General features: G+C 41.3%; 1 protein-coding gene across 8 annotated transcripts in view; it reads right to left on the reverse strand.

Moving 5' to 3' along the window:
• Positions 1 to 14443, reverse strand: part of svilb (supervillin b) — a 46801-nt gene extending 32358 nt beyond the window's left edge. For 4 of the 8 annotated variants that reach the window (XM_085438825.1, XM_085438823.1, XM_085438820.1 and 1 more), the window contains exons 1-12: positions 14034 to 14442; positions 11407 to 11470; positions 10286 to 10377; positions 10126 to 10183; positions 9885 to 10033; positions 6574 to 7405; positions 1943 to 3238; positions 1365 to 1535; positions 1143 to 1180; positions 965 to 1026; positions 682 to 818; positions 366 to 461 (exon numbers count right to left, since the gene is read on the reverse strand). In XM_085438825.1, coding sequence (XP_085294951.1) covers positions 366 to 461; positions 682 to 818; positions 965 to 1026; positions 1143 to 1180; positions 1365 to 1535; positions 1943 to 3238; positions 6574 to 7405; positions 9885 to 10033; positions 10126 to 10183; positions 10286 to 10377; positions 11407 to 11470; positions 14034 to 14094 — 3056 coding nt within the window. In that variant the 5' untranslated portion in view covers positions 14095 to 14442. Of the gene's footprint in view, positions 1 to 365; positions 462 to 681; positions 819 to 964; positions 1027 to 1142; positions 1181 to 1364; positions 1536 to 1942; positions 3239 to 5486; positions 5571 to 6573; positions 7406 to 9884; positions 10034 to 10125; positions 10184 to 10285; positions 10378 to 11406; positions 11471 to 14033 lie in introns of all 8 variants that reach the window. The other 4 variants (XM_085438826.1, XM_085438821.1, XM_085438822.1 and 1 more) reach the window with 4 other exon arrangements.
• Positions 14444 to 16294: the final 1851 nt, after the last annotated feature.

A 16294-nucleotide genomic window follows, 5' to 3' on the forward strand; every position in this document is an offset into this window, starting at 1 on the left:
ATTACCCCAATTCTCTAAGTGCATTATTAAAGAGTATTTTTTATTATTATTTTTAATCAAGCATAATGGCTAGATGCCTTCAGTGCTAAATATAATTTTTTACTATACATTGTAACGCACCCTCTTCTCTATAAAATTCATAAATTTATTTTTATGCTGGAAAACATCCCATTTCTCCCTTATGTCGATGCTGCTGCCCTGCGTTACCATCTTCTGTTTCAACCCATCCACCACCCCAGCATCCACCCTTTTGGGTCCAGGGAGATATTTTACACATCACCAGTCTTTATATACTTGTCTGAGCAGAGTTGTTTGACTAAGTACATTAATATCACACGTACACTCAGGAAAACATCAGAGCCCACCTGATGCTAGTCACACTGGTGCTGCCTACTCTGGATCCGGACACATTATCTAGATTACTGTGGAAAACCGGAGGTTGTGAAGATGTGGCAGGATCACTTAAAGTGGAGAAAAGGACATATATATATATATATACAGAAAAAAACAGTGAAATTAAGGTGATGGAAGGCAGAAATAGAAGTGTCTTCAGATGTGTCAAAGAGAAAGGAAGAAAAAGACAAGAGAGGCACAGAAAATTACAGATAGGAGCAGAGAAATGACTTTTAAAAATGAAGGGAAGGAGTAAAGGAAAAGAAAAGCTTCAAAATGCCCATCTACCTTGAAGCATTGACCACCTCCTTGTTGGTGACAGGCTGTGTGTGTGAGCGGTCCTGAACTCTTCTCAGACGTCTTTCTACAGCCGCATTTCGTGAGCGTGGTTTGGGAACACCACCCTCCAATGTTCTTTCAAGTTCCTGTATCAAAACAAAACGTATACCTGTTTCAACCTCCGTGTATACTCAGATAACTCACCAAAGGTGATCTAAGCCAAATTTCAGCTTTTGAAACTATGATTTTAAAACGGTTTAAAAGCATTAATCCTGTGTTATGAATAATTTACCCTGAAGAGAGACCTCTTTGCAGCCACACTCATCTTAGCTCTCTCATCCAGTTTTTCTTCATCTGCTTTTAAAAAGGAAGAATTATGTTATATGCATAATTATATATTGCAAAAGTTGTGAAAATTTCCTTAAACAGTTTTTAAACTAAATACATTTTCTCTGATAGACTGTACTCGCCTTCAGCATCCTGTAGTTGTGAAGGGCTCAGACGAGACCTGTAGAAGACATAAAAATACATCATTCCTCTGAATTTATACCATATTTCATTTAATCTTTTGACCACGGGACCATAACCTTATGGCCGGTGCAGAGTCATGCTCTTTCATGCCATTCTGTGTTTTTTGCTTTGTCAATGGACTTGTTATAAGGAGTTCCTAGTACAGAAACCTCCTCTTGTACCTATCAGACTCCAAACGCTCTGCAGATGTGATGGGCTGGGTCCTAAACCTCTCCGACATTCGACTGTCTCCTGGAGTGATGTAGCGCCGAGGTCTGCGAACACCCCTGTCCCGATCACTGCTGCTAGACGGATCTACTTCCACAGCTGAGAGATCTACTTTAGTAGTCTCACTTTGGAGGAATGGATGAATTTGGAAAGTGTGACGAAGACAACAAAAAGGAAAAGTACATTTAAACCAATAATAAAGATAGTTGGTCTTGTTTTTTTAATTTAACATATTACCTTCAGACGCACTTGGGTTAAAAAAATAAAATAAAAGCAGACACACAGACCTAACTGCAACACAAATATAAAGGTCAGTTACTTGATGGTAACATGCAGCTGTGACCCAACTGTCAAAACAGTTTGCAGAAATGTAATGAAACACAACAGTATTTCACACCTTCCATGCCACATAAAATGCATCACTATTATTTTCTCAGATTGCCACTGTATTATTTATTTGCACCAGCTTATTAATGCACTGTTAGACAGTTATTTAGCAATGCAACACAGAGCCCATGCTCAGTGGACCTACAATTCTGGTTTCCGGTTTGCATTTTCCAGATAAGAGTGTCGCAGCTGTGCCACTGACACCCTTGTGTCCAGGGTGCCCGTCTCCCCGTTAGCCATTCCTGGTGCAGGGCCGGTCCTGGATGCCTCTCTGCCGATGTCCATACCATACAGGACAGCATGCTGGCTTATACCTATATCTGACATGGAGCGGGTTCGTGTCTTGAGTTTGGACCCTCCACTCATCTCCGTGCTTCTGTGTCTGGCCTGAGGCAAAGAGGAGCCCTTCTGGAGGTAGGCTGAGTTAAGCCTCTGGTGCCCAGATGGAGCCTGCTGCTGCTGCCTGTGATGCTCAGACTCCTGGTGTATTTGGGGATGTTGTTTCTCCTGGGAGTCTTGCTGTTGACGTACAGTCTTATGTCTTTGTAGCTCCAACTCCTGTTGTCTTTGAGCCTGTTGTTGTCTTTGACTCTCCACTTGCTGTCTCACGTGGTCATACTTATGTTGCATTTGCGGGTCTTGTTGTTGAAGTTGTGCAGCATGCTGTCTGTTGTGGTGCTGATGCATTAGAGGCCCTGCTTGCTGAATTTGGGGCTCTTGATAGCATATAGGGTCAGAGGATTGATGCTGTCTGGGCTGCGATGATCTAAATGCTCTTTCCTCTAGGCCGTCATGGCCAAGCTCTCTCCTCCATTCTCTGATCCTTTCAACATTTCTCTCCCTCCCCCTCTCCCTTGGTCTCTCCCAATCCCAGTCTTCCTCACCTCGACTTGCCCTCCTTCGTTCTGGACTTTTGTTCTGCCAGTCTGCATCTTCATGTCGTCCCCTATGTGTGTCATCCACACTCCTTTCCCTTCGCCGTATCTCTGAGGGCAACACAGCTTTCCTGCTCTTTAACAGGCCCTCTGTTTGGACTTCTTCCTTTAGGGCTTGCCTCGCTTCCAATCGTGCCTCCCTATGGGCAGCATAGATTTGGTCAGAACTAACTCTTCTTCGTGGTTGTACTTCAGGGGGTTCAGAAGGTCTGGCACTTGGTTCTAATGGAATCATGGCCAAATAGGGCTGAGAGTCCATAGCAGGGCCAGAGTGTTGGTAGTCGGAGTTCGAAGTAGGGTAGGGTATTTGCCCATGAATCGGATGGTAGCCTAGGCTGTGCTGAGGCTGGGGAACTGTCCTTTGCTGGGTGGGTTCTGAATGCTGTCGCGTATATTGAGCTGTGCTCCCTTGAATACGATGTCTGTTATCCTGGTGCCTATCAGGACTGCAGTCAGGAGGCCTCTTGACAGTTTCATCCCTGGACAATCGTTCCCTTACGCGGATTCTTGGAAAAAGGAATGCACAAGGGAAACTGAGCTTCCAGTTCAATTTGAAACTACTATTTCCTCTAAGCCCAAAACTCAACTCAAACACAAGGGTATATAAGTTGTAATCCAGAGTTCCACTAAAAAATAAATAATAAATAAATAGAAATAGAAATTAAAGCCCTTACCCAATTTACTCTGAAGTTTGTCTCTACCTGACTGGCCCTCTTCCATATGCACATTAACAATTTGCGATGATCGCCTTCACTTTCACCATCAAAATTGGCAACTCTTCAACTTTATTTAAATTTTTGGGAAGCTGCATGTTTCCAAATCTGCCACACGATGGCACTTTGTGTTGACAGTCTGACCCAAGGAATGCAAAAGTGTCAACTATAAAATAAACTTGTTCCTGGTCATGCAGCCGGCTTGATACACTTTGGCCTTAAGGTCATAGCTGGACATCTAACATCAAAAAGGCTGTGTCAGACTGACAGAAAATTCTTTCTGTGTAAGTTTGTAATATATGGTGAAATTACAAATCTGAATCAGAAACAGTGCAATATAAAGGTGCAAAGGGGATACTTGCCAAATTCTGCACTATTTAATCACATCCAGTAAATCTGCCTTACACAAAGTTTGGTAAATAATTACATAAACTGACAACCGTTGTATTGTCTGAAGAAAAAACCCCATCAAAACCTAATTTCAATTCCATTAATTCCAACTAGACAATGTCAGACATAAAGAACACAAACATGAGGCTATCACAAGACCAATTCCAGCTCTCAGGTATAGCATGTCCTAGGTTTAAATTTGAATCCAAGTGTCCCTCTCTCTCTCCGATGCCAAAAAAGTCAGTCAAACTATTTTTATCTACAACTTTATAACCCTTGGTAGCTAAAGGTTGCACTAATCTCATTGTACACCACTAAGCCACACATAATTGATGTGCCTCTGCTTTATCTGACATGGCATGAAAGACCTAAAAGAGTCCTTCTTGTACTCTAATACCAGCTAGAATAAGCAGCTGACAAGGACAAACAGAAGTCACAGTCATTTGGGTGCATTCAAGAAAAAGTGATTAAAATAAGCGCCCTAAAAGAACCAATAAACTTTACAAATAAGCACCATTATTTTTGATGTTGCTGTGATGTGCTGTGATGCATAATAGTCTGGTGAAAGGTCTGACTAAGTCATACCACACCTTGTTAATTTCACTTATTCATTCGAGTGTTCATTTGAGAATTTTAGTGTTCATCATTTCACCAGCTATTTGCAAACTGGCTGTATTTCTTATCTATGCCACTGTCCTCTCCAGAAATCCACATATAGCCAAAGTCTTCACACTTTTTTAACAGCAAAACTCAGATAAAACTTCAGTTTTCTACCAGTTTACCTCACAAAACCATTTTAGAACATTTTAAAATCATTAATGTAAGCTCCTTATTCCACAACATTATAAGTAAGTGATTCAGTGTAAGACTGAGATATAGTTTCATAGATGCTAACAGGCCAGAACCTGAGGAGGGGGCATGTGAGTACAGCCTTGCTGACAAGTGCCAAGTCAGTAGGTCTGCGGCCGACTCAGGTCAGGGTCTGGAGCTTTCAAATGTTGTCACCCCATCAACTCCGTTTCACTAACACTTATCAACTGCTCGCCAAAATCTAGTGCCTATTTCAAACTGAAAATTTCAAACTGATCGTGTGAGATGCGGTTTTAGGTAAATCTTTGAATTAAAAAATGTTAGAAATTAAAGTTTGTCAGTTGAAAAAGGAAAAACCCTCAGAACACCAAACAACTGTTAAATGAGAGACTATGATGTCAATTATAGTGGGAATTATTAATGAATTAAAAATAATTGTGAATAGTTATGCTTTTGATGTATGGAAAAGATTTAGCTGACTGTCCACTGGAAACATTTTTCTTTCAAGTTTATTATGTTATTACATTTACTTGTCACAGTATTGTCAGGAGTATTATATTATATAAGTAAGCAGGTTTCAAAATTGTTCAAGGCTTTATTCAAGGCTTTTAGGAAAATTGCACTTAAGACATTTCAAACTCCTTCTGCACACCATTATTCCCAGAAAAGGACTGCATTAAAAGAAAAGCACAGCCTGGTTTTTACCTGAAAATATCACATGAGCAATCATAACCTGGACTTTATTTAGTGCCTCAGTGCTGTGTTATAAAACCATATGTACCCAGTGGACAGTGGGCAATTGGTGGGGTTTGACGCTAACGGCATCCCAAGTGGACTGTACCTTGAGGGCCAGGTGAAGTCTGTCTGAGCATCACTCTCTGAGTCTGTGTTGAGAGACCAGTCGCTCTTTGACAGGGCGGCCAGGCTACAGGATGATTTCATGCATCAGTATCAAACCCTGAGAGAAACTTCTGCTCAAGTTCTTAAGAGACCAAATGTGCACTAAGCAGCTGGACTGTGCGACAACTACAACTACAACAAGAGTCAAGTTTAATAAGTAAGAACATTATTTATAGGCTTCATATAAGATTTGCCACAGTGTCATCACCCTGAATTCGTTCACATCCATTAAGCGTCTCGTTCCTTTTGTGGTGGCGTCTTCAGGTTTATAATAGAAACTGACAAACTCTTTGCTTAATGAACCAGGCTGCTGTTAAGTGAGGTTCGCCTCTAAAGGCAAGCAAAATCCAGCCCTGTAATCATCCCTCTCACGTACAACCTTTTCTTGATGAGCTCCCCAGAGCCTCTTTCTATGTGAAACTGGAGCAGGCCAAGTGTGACTGAGCTGGGCCCACAGTCCAGAAAGATCCTAGCACTGACACAGTGGTAAAAGCCACAAGCTAAGAAGCTCAGCAGATAATGGGAGCCACAAACTCCAGATTATAGATTTTGAAAAGATAAAATACTTCTTTCAAGCTTTTTTTTACAAACACCAAATTCTAACAAGATTGCAAATAAATATTTTATAATAATTTGAATTTGTAATGATGAAAAAGTAATTAAAAATTAGCATATGAAAAGGATTATTAAGAAATATTAACTGAAAGAGAAGCATCAGAAATGTTATGGTATGATCACTGATGCACTACTGACAGCAGTAAAATCTTAAAGTATTTGCAGGTGCATGGAGTAAAACCACACAACAAAATAGGAGAATCAATAATGTTATGCTAAAGTAGGAATACAATAACAGAAGTTTAGCTAACAATAATTTATGTGGGGTGTTAGTATTTATGCAGTATTTTATTATTCTAATCTAATTTTTTGGAGTTATATTAACATATACTTGTGCTGTATTTTGGTATTAGTGTAAAAGATAACAAAGTTTAACCTGACTGCATGCAATTTGTTTTATTTTGTCATCTTACCCCTGCCTGTTTAGGATGCTCTGGGCCTGCTGCTCAATGAATAAATCCCCAGGTGAGATGCCGTAGCGAGTGGAGGGCAGGGATGCCCGGCGGGCAGTGCGAGGGGAGCTGGGCACTGCTGCAATGCTGTAGTCCCGGGTGGTGGCTGGACTTGGCTCCTGCTGGGCAGCATCTTGCTGGTGGGGTTGCTGTTGTTGTTGGGGCTGGGCTGGATGCTGTTCCTGAGTCCTTGTTCTAGAAGAGACTGAGCGCTCCTGAGCTCCACCACGCCGATAGTTCTCCATATTCATCACTCTTTCCCGTTCTGAAAATCGGCTTGGTCTTTCTTGAGAGGGGGGAGGGGCTTGGTTTGACTCGGAGGAGCTTGATGTGCTAACAGGCGCAGGATCTGGGTGAGTCCTCATGGAAACCCTGCCCACTCCAGAGCGGTACGGCACCCTAGGGTCGCGTCCTTCTGTCTCTACTTCTGGTCTGTCCCTGTCTCGCCTGGCAGTAGTTTGTCTGTCAGCGGAGTCTGGATCACGCCTGGAACGGTAGCGTGGTATATAATCGCTGTCCGCTTCCTGATCCAGGAGGATGCCATAACGCTCTGAGAGCTGGCGCCGGCGCTCAGCTTTGTAGCGGGCGATGCGCTCAGCCTTAGAACTGAGGTTTGTGGATTCTGTGGGGCCAGATGTGGGTGTAGAAGAGGTGGATAGTGTTACTGGGTCAACATAAACCAACACTGGCTCTGGGCGGCTGCTGCCAGCACCACCTTTGACCTGAGGTGACCTGTCAGGAGATGACACCTGCTTCTGTGGAGCCACCGTCTCCTCTCGGCTGTAGCGTTTCACTGTGGTAAATAGTAAAAATACTTCATTAATTATCAGCAATAACCCTGGAGAACTAAAAATTATACCAAAATCATGTCACACGTTTGTAAACTGAAAATGTTGAAGTTGAGTCACACTTACAGCAGAACAATGCTCAAGAGATCAAGTATAGATTCATGTGAAAAAGAACATTCTTCACAGAACTCAATGCAGGCCTGTGAAAAACTAGCATATCCCTAACACTTCTTTAAGAATTAAGGGGAAAAGTAGATGCCAGGTGCTGCTAATCAAATGCATTTTATTAACTGAGTGTGATAACACAATGACATAATCCCAGGCCAGAATCATCCTGGCAAAGACCCCAATCCAGTCTGCTGAATGGCTTTGGAAAATGTGAAGGATAAGCGAAAACCCTTAGTGATCCCATATATGTCTCAGGAGTATTGGAACAGTTGAGACGCATTTTTTGTAAACACCGCATCTCCGTGGCTTTTAAACCCTAAAACACGCGGCGCCAAAAATTGGTCTGCCCCAAGGATCGGGTCCCCCGACAAACAGAGTAATGTAGTGTACGCTGTTAAGTGCCAAGAGGATTGCCAGGACTTATACATCGGGGAAACCAAACAACCTCTGGTGAAACGGATGGCACAACACAGAAGAGCTAACTCCTCAGGTCAGGACTCCGCAGTCTACAGGTTTGAGCGGGGAGTCAAGGAGGCTAATTATGTAAAAAGGGAAAGACCATCGCTGAATCGAGGAGGGGGCCTAAGGGTACATCTGTCACCATCTTGCTGTGATTGCCGCCATTCCCCAACTCTCTGTGAAATACTCATGGCCATTGATCCGCAGGCTTTGATCAGTGGTTGTTGATCAATGGTCATGAGAATTTGCATATTAATGATCAAGGAACTGACCTCACAGCCCATTGTTCATTCAGTGGGCTACTTCCAGTCATTGTGCAATTGTGCTTTATAAGGTTGGGGAAACTAGCAGGCAGCTGAGACTGAAGAAGTCACTTGGATGAGTGATGAAACGTTTCTCCCACTGAAAACGCGACCTCCAGATAAACAGATTCAACTTTTTGGGAAGGATGGCATACATTTTGGACGTTTACCTGTATTTTGACAGGTTTTCCAGCTTTCTTTCCAGCTTTCATCTTAAAGTCTACAGGCCTCAGTTAGCATGGTATGGCTTATTTGGAAGCACTGCCAGGAGAAAGCCCAATTTCTCTAAGAAGAACATGAGCATGGCATAAGTTTGTTATGCTGCATCTGAACAAACCACAAGACTTCTGGAACAATGCTCTTTGGACGGACAAGACCAAAGCGAAGTTTGGCCAGAACGTGCAGCACCATGTTTGAAGAAAAACAAGAGATGTATAACAAAATAAACACTTCCGACCAACTGTCAAACAGGATGGTTGAGGGTTGATGATTTGGGTTTGTTTTGCTACAGGGTCTGGGCAGTCGACCATAATTCAGTTCACCAAAAGTTTACCAATGTATTGTAGCGTCAAAGAGCCCATTAGTCTGACAGCTAAAGCTTGGCCAAAATTGTGTCATGGAACAGGACAATGATCCCAAGCACAGAAGTAAATCTACAACAGCTTAGAGTAGCTGAAAACAAAAATGGTCAAGGTGTTACGGCGGCCCAGTCAAAGTCCAGACCTCAACCTGATTGAAATGCTTTGGTGGGACCTCAAGAGAGCTGTCCATAAACAGATGCCCACAAACCTCAATGAGCTGAATCAATGCTGTAAAGAGCAGTTGGCCAAAACTCCTCGACAGTTATGTGAGAGACTGATAAAGTCATACAGAAAACTACTACTGCTGAATCATAGAGTGATTGTGTAGTCCTGAGAAAACGTTCCTTTTCACATGATTGTACAAAATACATTTTGTAAAAAACACAGATGCAGTTTACACAAGGGTGACATTTTTCTGATGTGGTGAAACAGAACATTCTCAGACATTCGTATCACTTTTTTACTTCCCATCTTGCAAACTGTGGCAACATGCAATTACAAGCAGTTTCAGGGGTGCTTGATTGCTCAAAGGTATGTTGAGATAACACCAATTCTGGGAATACACACACTGACATTGCATCTCCAATGTGGTTTCATTCCATTATTTCAAAAGCTCCAAATTGTTTCAGAAGTGTCATGTTGAGTTTTTGTATTTTAAAAGCTGACAGGATTCCCTATGTTGTTCCTGAGGCTGACTTCCTGTACTTTCCATCTGATCTGTGCATGCTGATGCACCTTGCATAAAAAAATCTGTTAATCTGAGGATAGGATGTCTTAAAGAGGGAGGTTTCCCCTTGTTTCAGACAGACAATGAGCTGTGGGTCTGCACAAAAACCCAACTATGCCAACCTACTCTAACAGAGTCTATTAAAGCATATATAGAGTTAGAAATGAGGTCCTCTTCAATTGTTGAGACATATTTCAGTAGTCCAATTAAAGCAGCACAGTCCAGCAATGCATCATCCCATGCTTACCCATCACGCAAGGCTCACAGGGGTCTGAGGCACGGGTGTATCGTGGGGGATCCTCCTCAAGCATCCTGTTGGCGACCAATCCACCAGGCACCAGTGCAGGTGGTGCATCACTTTCAATGCCCTCCAGGCGCCGGGCTATCCTCTCCTTCCTGTTGGAGACAACATACAGCAGGTGCAGGTTAGAAGTGAAGGAAATCTTTGACATGTTTACATCAAAATACGTTGTCGTTCTTGAAAATACCTGTTCATTCCCAAATCCTTTCTGACCGCTCCCTCAAAATATTTCTTCAACTCTGAAACTAAAAGTAGGACCAGAAATTTGAGTTAAAGAAATGGCATGACTAACTAAATATTAATTTATTCTGTGTTATTTTTTGTAAGTGTTTAGAAGTGAAGCCCACCTTTGGGGAGGACAACCAGAAGTTTGGCATCTGTATCTGAAACACTCTTGACCAAAGCGGTCTTGTCATTCAAGGAGAAGTCACTCTGAAAACTGAAAAAGAAGAGAAGAAGACACAAACCAATATGAAACTTATGATGCAATAAACTTCTATTCTTTTAATCAGGAAGTCTAAAGTCAACCCAAAGAAAACTAATGATGCTCTAAACCTCAGATAGCCAACTAAATTCCTCTTTAGCCCTCACAACAACTCTTCCTCAGCTGACCTGTCCTAAAGAGGTAAAAGCTGTAACGCTGAAGCTCAGCTGGTGTAGCTTCTATTAAGATCCAACTTAAGAAAGAGGTCATCAATTCCTTAATTAGAAACCGCCAATTAAGGTCTTCTCTTAATGATTTTATTTGGCAGCATGAACAGATCACACAAGCCAGGATAATTAATCTCACCCTTCTTTTGTATCCAGTAGCTTCTCCAACTATTTTATTCATCACTTAAACATAAATCTTAACATCAGTTGTGTGCGTTAAAGTTCTGGAAGTGATGCTGAGCTAACATGATGTAAGAGTAAACATAAAGCTAAAACTGAACTACATTGTTCATGCTTACATATCCAGAATTAAATCTCATTGAGCTGCTCTTGTCATCTTTTAAATAAGATTTTAGGGTGCTACTCTTCATTTTTAGGACCAGATACCTTTAATTTTGTCTTATAATTTATATAGAAGTGAAGCTATTTAGCTTGTAGCCCCAGAGCACTAACGCTGTCCTGTAAACTAATGCAAAACGGAGCTTGGTGCAGTGTGGTCCTGAAGGAGGTATTATAGCTCTAATTCCATGTGAACTAAAAGGTTTCTTAGCATAAGCTGGTCCAGGCATCTCAGCTTTTAATGGTTACTAAGCATGATAAGCTAAAGCACTCGAGTAAGTAAATCATATAGATCGGTTCAATGCGTCCCTAGATAACAAAACATAAAATAACAGTAAATGCTGCATATCATTTACTTTTAGTTTACATTATAGGTAGCTATATAAATAAATCCACCTGCTATAAACCCATTTTTAAATTGTTTTAATATTGGTATCCCATCGTGATTTCACATAAAGAGAGTTTATTCTTTACTGACCTTAAGGTGTCTGTTGGCAGCGAGGTGGAGGTACAAAGTTTGGTAGACGCTTTAGATCCAAATCCTGAGAAGAGAAACAAGACACAGTTAAACTTGAATAATAAATATATACATATATATGTTGGCATTGCAAGTACCGAAGCATCTGTATCAAAATAATAATAATGGATTGGATTTATATAGCGCTTTTCAAGGCACCCAAAGCACTTTACAATGCCACTATTCATTCACACACTGGTGGACGCAGCTACGGTTGTAGCCACAGCTGCCCTGGGGCAGACTGACAGAAGCGAGGCTGCCATATCGCACCATCGGCCCCTCTGGCCAACACCAGTAGGCAAGCAAGGTAAGGTGTCTTGCCCAAGGACACAACAACCAGGACAGAGAGCCCAGGGATCGAACCGGCGACCTTCCGGTTACAGATGCGATTCCCAACCCCCTGAGCCACGGTCGCCCCGTAAATAAACCGTATGTTTCACTATAATGTATTACAGAGTTCTTTATCCACTAATCAAAGACAAAACCTGAAACAAAATTTAAGAAAAGGAACAAGAAACAGCTCAATATGCATCATAAAGAAAGTTTTTTAAAACCTTCTGAACAGCTGAGCTATTTTGAACTTTAAAATTACATCTAAATGTAAAAAAACAACTACAACTTTACAATAAAACAAAAGAATGGCACAATCTTTGCTCTATTGTATTTACAAGCATACAATTCTGGTAGCATGGTTGTAGCATACATGGTATAACTATGCTATAATTGTACTGCTTAGAGACAATCAAGAAAGAATGGAAAAGCCTTGTTGCTTCGATCACTTTCCAGAGGTGTTAAATCCTGTCTAGCTGCACTTTAAATATGTGTTTTTGTGTTTGAAACTTGTATAAATCCACGACTGAATTGCTCGGTCCTTATCCATATTTGATTTCAAAGTACTTCAAACAACATACATATCCACCAGTGTTGCTTGGTGGAGTTTTTTTTTATAGTGTACTATAACACCTACCAATCCAACAATCAGTACAAGACATATAGCCTTATATTATTTTTCTTTTGACATTTAAAGATGAGGAAAATCAAAACTTCAACCCATTCACAATCTAATTTTTTATGAGGAAACAACAACCTTTTACCAACATTAGAAAATCTCTTTACATGGGCACAAGAATTTAAGTTAAAGTAAACAATGACATTTAATGCAGGAAACAAAAATCAATCAATAAATAACTTAATCAATATTAAACGAAACCATGACCAGCTTTGGACAAAACACCTACCAAGCTGGGAACAGACAGACAAAGACATTTTGAAATAATTCACAGGATTATTTTGATGGGAAAACACAAGACCGATATAAAATAGGTTGATATTATAGAGCGATTGACCAAGAGTTGCTGCTGTGCTCTTCTCAAACTAAACACTTGGTTCATTTCTCACAGGAAATTTCCAACCCCACAATGAGCTCACTTCAAAAAAAGAAAACTCTGAGTTCACATCCAGTTCCCAACTGATATCTGACCTTCTCGCTCACATGTCACAGCAACAGCAGCCTGTTGTAAAGTTGTATCCCAGTATAGGGGACCGATCACATTACTGCTCCAGACGCCTCCATAACATCTTATTTTGGCCCCCGAGTGACTGTGTGGCAATGCTGTGCAACTTTTGTTTTGCAGGGTAAGAAGGAAGCGTGGATGTGTAAAGATGTGGTTCTGGAGAAGGCAAAATCCTGACAAGTATCAAGTTTAAGGGTTTCTCGGTAATATGTAGGTGACTTCAGAGAAATCAAAATCTGTTAGACTCCTTCATTTTATAATTTATGCTCTTCTCTGTTTACAAAACACAGATTGCTGAAAAGCTGTCCATGACTACTTCTGTACTCTGTACTTCTGTATTTTCACATGTGCGATCAATAAATGCCATAACCTTTGGCATAATCTGTTCTCAAATCCACAAACATTCAGCGTTTTCACAGCCTGTGGGAATTCGTAGAGCTGCATGTATCTGTCAGTCTGTGATTTCACTAACATACTTCCTCTGGTGGAAAGCCCCTTGTACAGATGTCAGCTTGTCTTTCCTTGGAAACGCCTGCAGGTTGTCAACAAAACAAGCAGCACAAGCATCAAAGCTGGCACTGCCAGAGAGCGGCTTAGGCTGCTGACGGTCCTAAAGTGAGCGTGGAGAGGAGAGGGATTTTCTATAAATATTCAGAGGTGCAAAATAGACTCCCTGAGTGAACTAGGGCTTTGCTTTCCACACAGTGTCTTCCCATCATACACCTTGTGATGTTTTTACAAAGCGTTTCATGAAGAGTGCATTTACAAGATAAGGCATCCACAGGAGCATCTACCTGTTGAAATATAAAGTGCTAAATGAGAGTAGCTAAACCACACTTTTTAGTATCATAATCTTAATTTAAAAAATTTTGCATAGTTTAAATCTCATATCACAACTGTTTGATCCAACCAATAAGAAGTCTCAAGGTGAATCACCTCATCTATCAATCTCTGTCACTTTTCTTAGCTAAGAGCTAAATTGCATGGATCTTCCAAGCTAATCTAGACAGTTAAAGGTATTCAAGTGGGTTAAGAAAGTCTTCCTAAAGCCTCTTCCTCTTCAACAGGCCTTACCTGTGCCAGAGGGCTGCACATGGTTCACATGGTAACTAGAGATCCATGGGTTTCGAAACATGTTTAAGGAGAAGAACAGAAGGATAGCCTACGCCTATACTCCCCTCTGGTCACAGTGGTGGTAACGGTGGTGGACAGCAGGAGTGGCAGCAGTGAAGATGAAGGTTGCTACCAGCAAGCCGAAAAGGAGGGATGGAGGTGGTGACACGACCTCGCACGCACACACATATATACACACACGGACACGCAGAGCAGAGTGACTGGCCACAAAGCAAGCTACAGCCTGGACAGACTGGCAGTCGTGCAATGCCGGTGTGTATGTCGGTGTGTGTTCGTGCACGCAAGCGAGCCGAGAGAAAGAGGGAGAGACAGCACAGCAGGGTGCTAAAGCAGCTCAGAACCCTAATCAGATTACAGGCAGAAATTAGCCTTGATGATGAAAACTCTGGAACAGGATTGGAGGAGGATGCCAGGAGGACTGCAGGTGGTGGTGTGGGGCCCAGGACTACTGGAAGTCAGATGGTAGCTTAACACTGGCATAGTAAGGGCATGCTTCAGCCAACATTGCCAAGTGCCATCAAACTTCTATAAACTGAAGCCAAACACTGCATTAATATTATGATTAGGCTCTTAGGCTACATTCACACTGCAGGTCTTAATGCTCAGTTCTGATTTTTTGATCAAATCCGATTTTTTGTCTGCTTGTTCACACTACAAATAAAATGCGACAGCAAATGCGCTCTTGTGTGACCCCTCAAAGCGGCCCGCATGCGCAAAAGAAGACGTCACACACAACGCGCTCTGTTTTAAGTTATAGAGTTATTTTGTTATTTATATATGGCCTAATAATTATCCTTATTGCTGTTTTAGAGAGGAGCGGTGCTTCAAAGGATAGTTGGAAATGTCTGTCAGAATCTGCAGATTATACAGTACACATAAAATGTTCACATTTCTCCAACTTTGTCTTCCCAACAGTTTCACTAACATCTACACGGGATGGCCAGGAATCTTCTCCGGCGCTGATAATTGGTGTCTGTCTTGTGTCAGTGACGTAAAAGACGGATTTAAAGCGACATGACCGTTCAAACAGCAGTCGCTTTCTAAAACATCAGATGTATCAGATTCAGTACCACATACCAAAGTGACCCAGATCACCTGCAGTGTGGCTGTGAAACTTTTAGTCATTTTAGTATTTATTATTTATTAGTATTTTAGTTTAGTATTACAGTTTACAAGAAAATAAAATTCAGTGTATTCCCAAAGCAATGATTCACTCTAGTTGCAAGGCTATCAGTTTCACCCTGAAGTCAGTAAGACTTTCATATACAGGGATGTGGCTGATAAGAAATGGCCTTAAATTTGGTTTCCTTCTCATCATACTCCATCAAAACTGTGCTATAAGATCATTGCTTTTTGCTTCAGCACCTGCTTCATGTTCATTGTTTGCTGCTAAAAATATGCCAGCGAGTCAGGCATATATGATAATCACATAGTGCTGGTGCAGAGGCAGTTTTATTGAAGAAATGGCAGAAGCCACTTCTGTCAGTCATTACATCAGTGAGACGAGTGAGGACAACGCAGCACCCTGGAGGTCACAGTGAGATTTCAGAGAGTCATGGCATAATCTCCTCCAGCAGTGCAACAGCTGGCCACCTTTAGTGATATAACACATGGAAATATATATTGGGAGAATGTATGAAAAGCTCTCTGTTTTTAAGAACTTAAACTCTGAAATATCCATCCATCCATTTTCTCCCACTCTTGTTTTTGCCCTTGTATATGTAATGTTTTCAGCAGAAAGTTTGGATCACAAATACATTAGGTAGCGTAGCTTACTGCTAAAATTATATATGGCAATTAAAAAATTTATAGTTCAAAGTACATTAAAAGTACAAGGTAAATAAAAACACCTCAAAATTCAGAATTAGTCATGTGAGATTTCTTAGCTGTTTGTGGGCCACAGTTTCAATCATTCTCTGCTATTTGTGACAATAAATGCTTATATGTGATGCAATGTACGAGGCATAAAAAGCCCTAAAATCACAATGTGTAGAGCACCTGGAGCAAGGATGTATGCAGCCTGTAGTGTTTCCTGTAGATAACAGAGGATGAAGTTGTTTTTAACGATCGGTGACCTGATTTAAAAACAAAATCTTGTTACACAGTTTTGGAATCACTTGCTTACTCACTCGTCTTCTCTGCGTGATGCGTTTTCTCACCCTTTCACACACAAACTACCCCCACCTCCTCCAGTCTGCCTC

This window comes from Copadichromis virginalis, linkage group LG18, assembly GCF_057382275.1.
Source record: "Copadichromis virginalis isolate Kocher_CV1m ecotype Utaka linkage group LG18, C_Virginalis_male_GT1.1, whole genome shotgun sequence".
NCBI lineage: Eukaryota > Metazoa > Chordata > Actinopteri > Cichliformes > Cichlidae > Copadichromis > Copadichromis virginalis.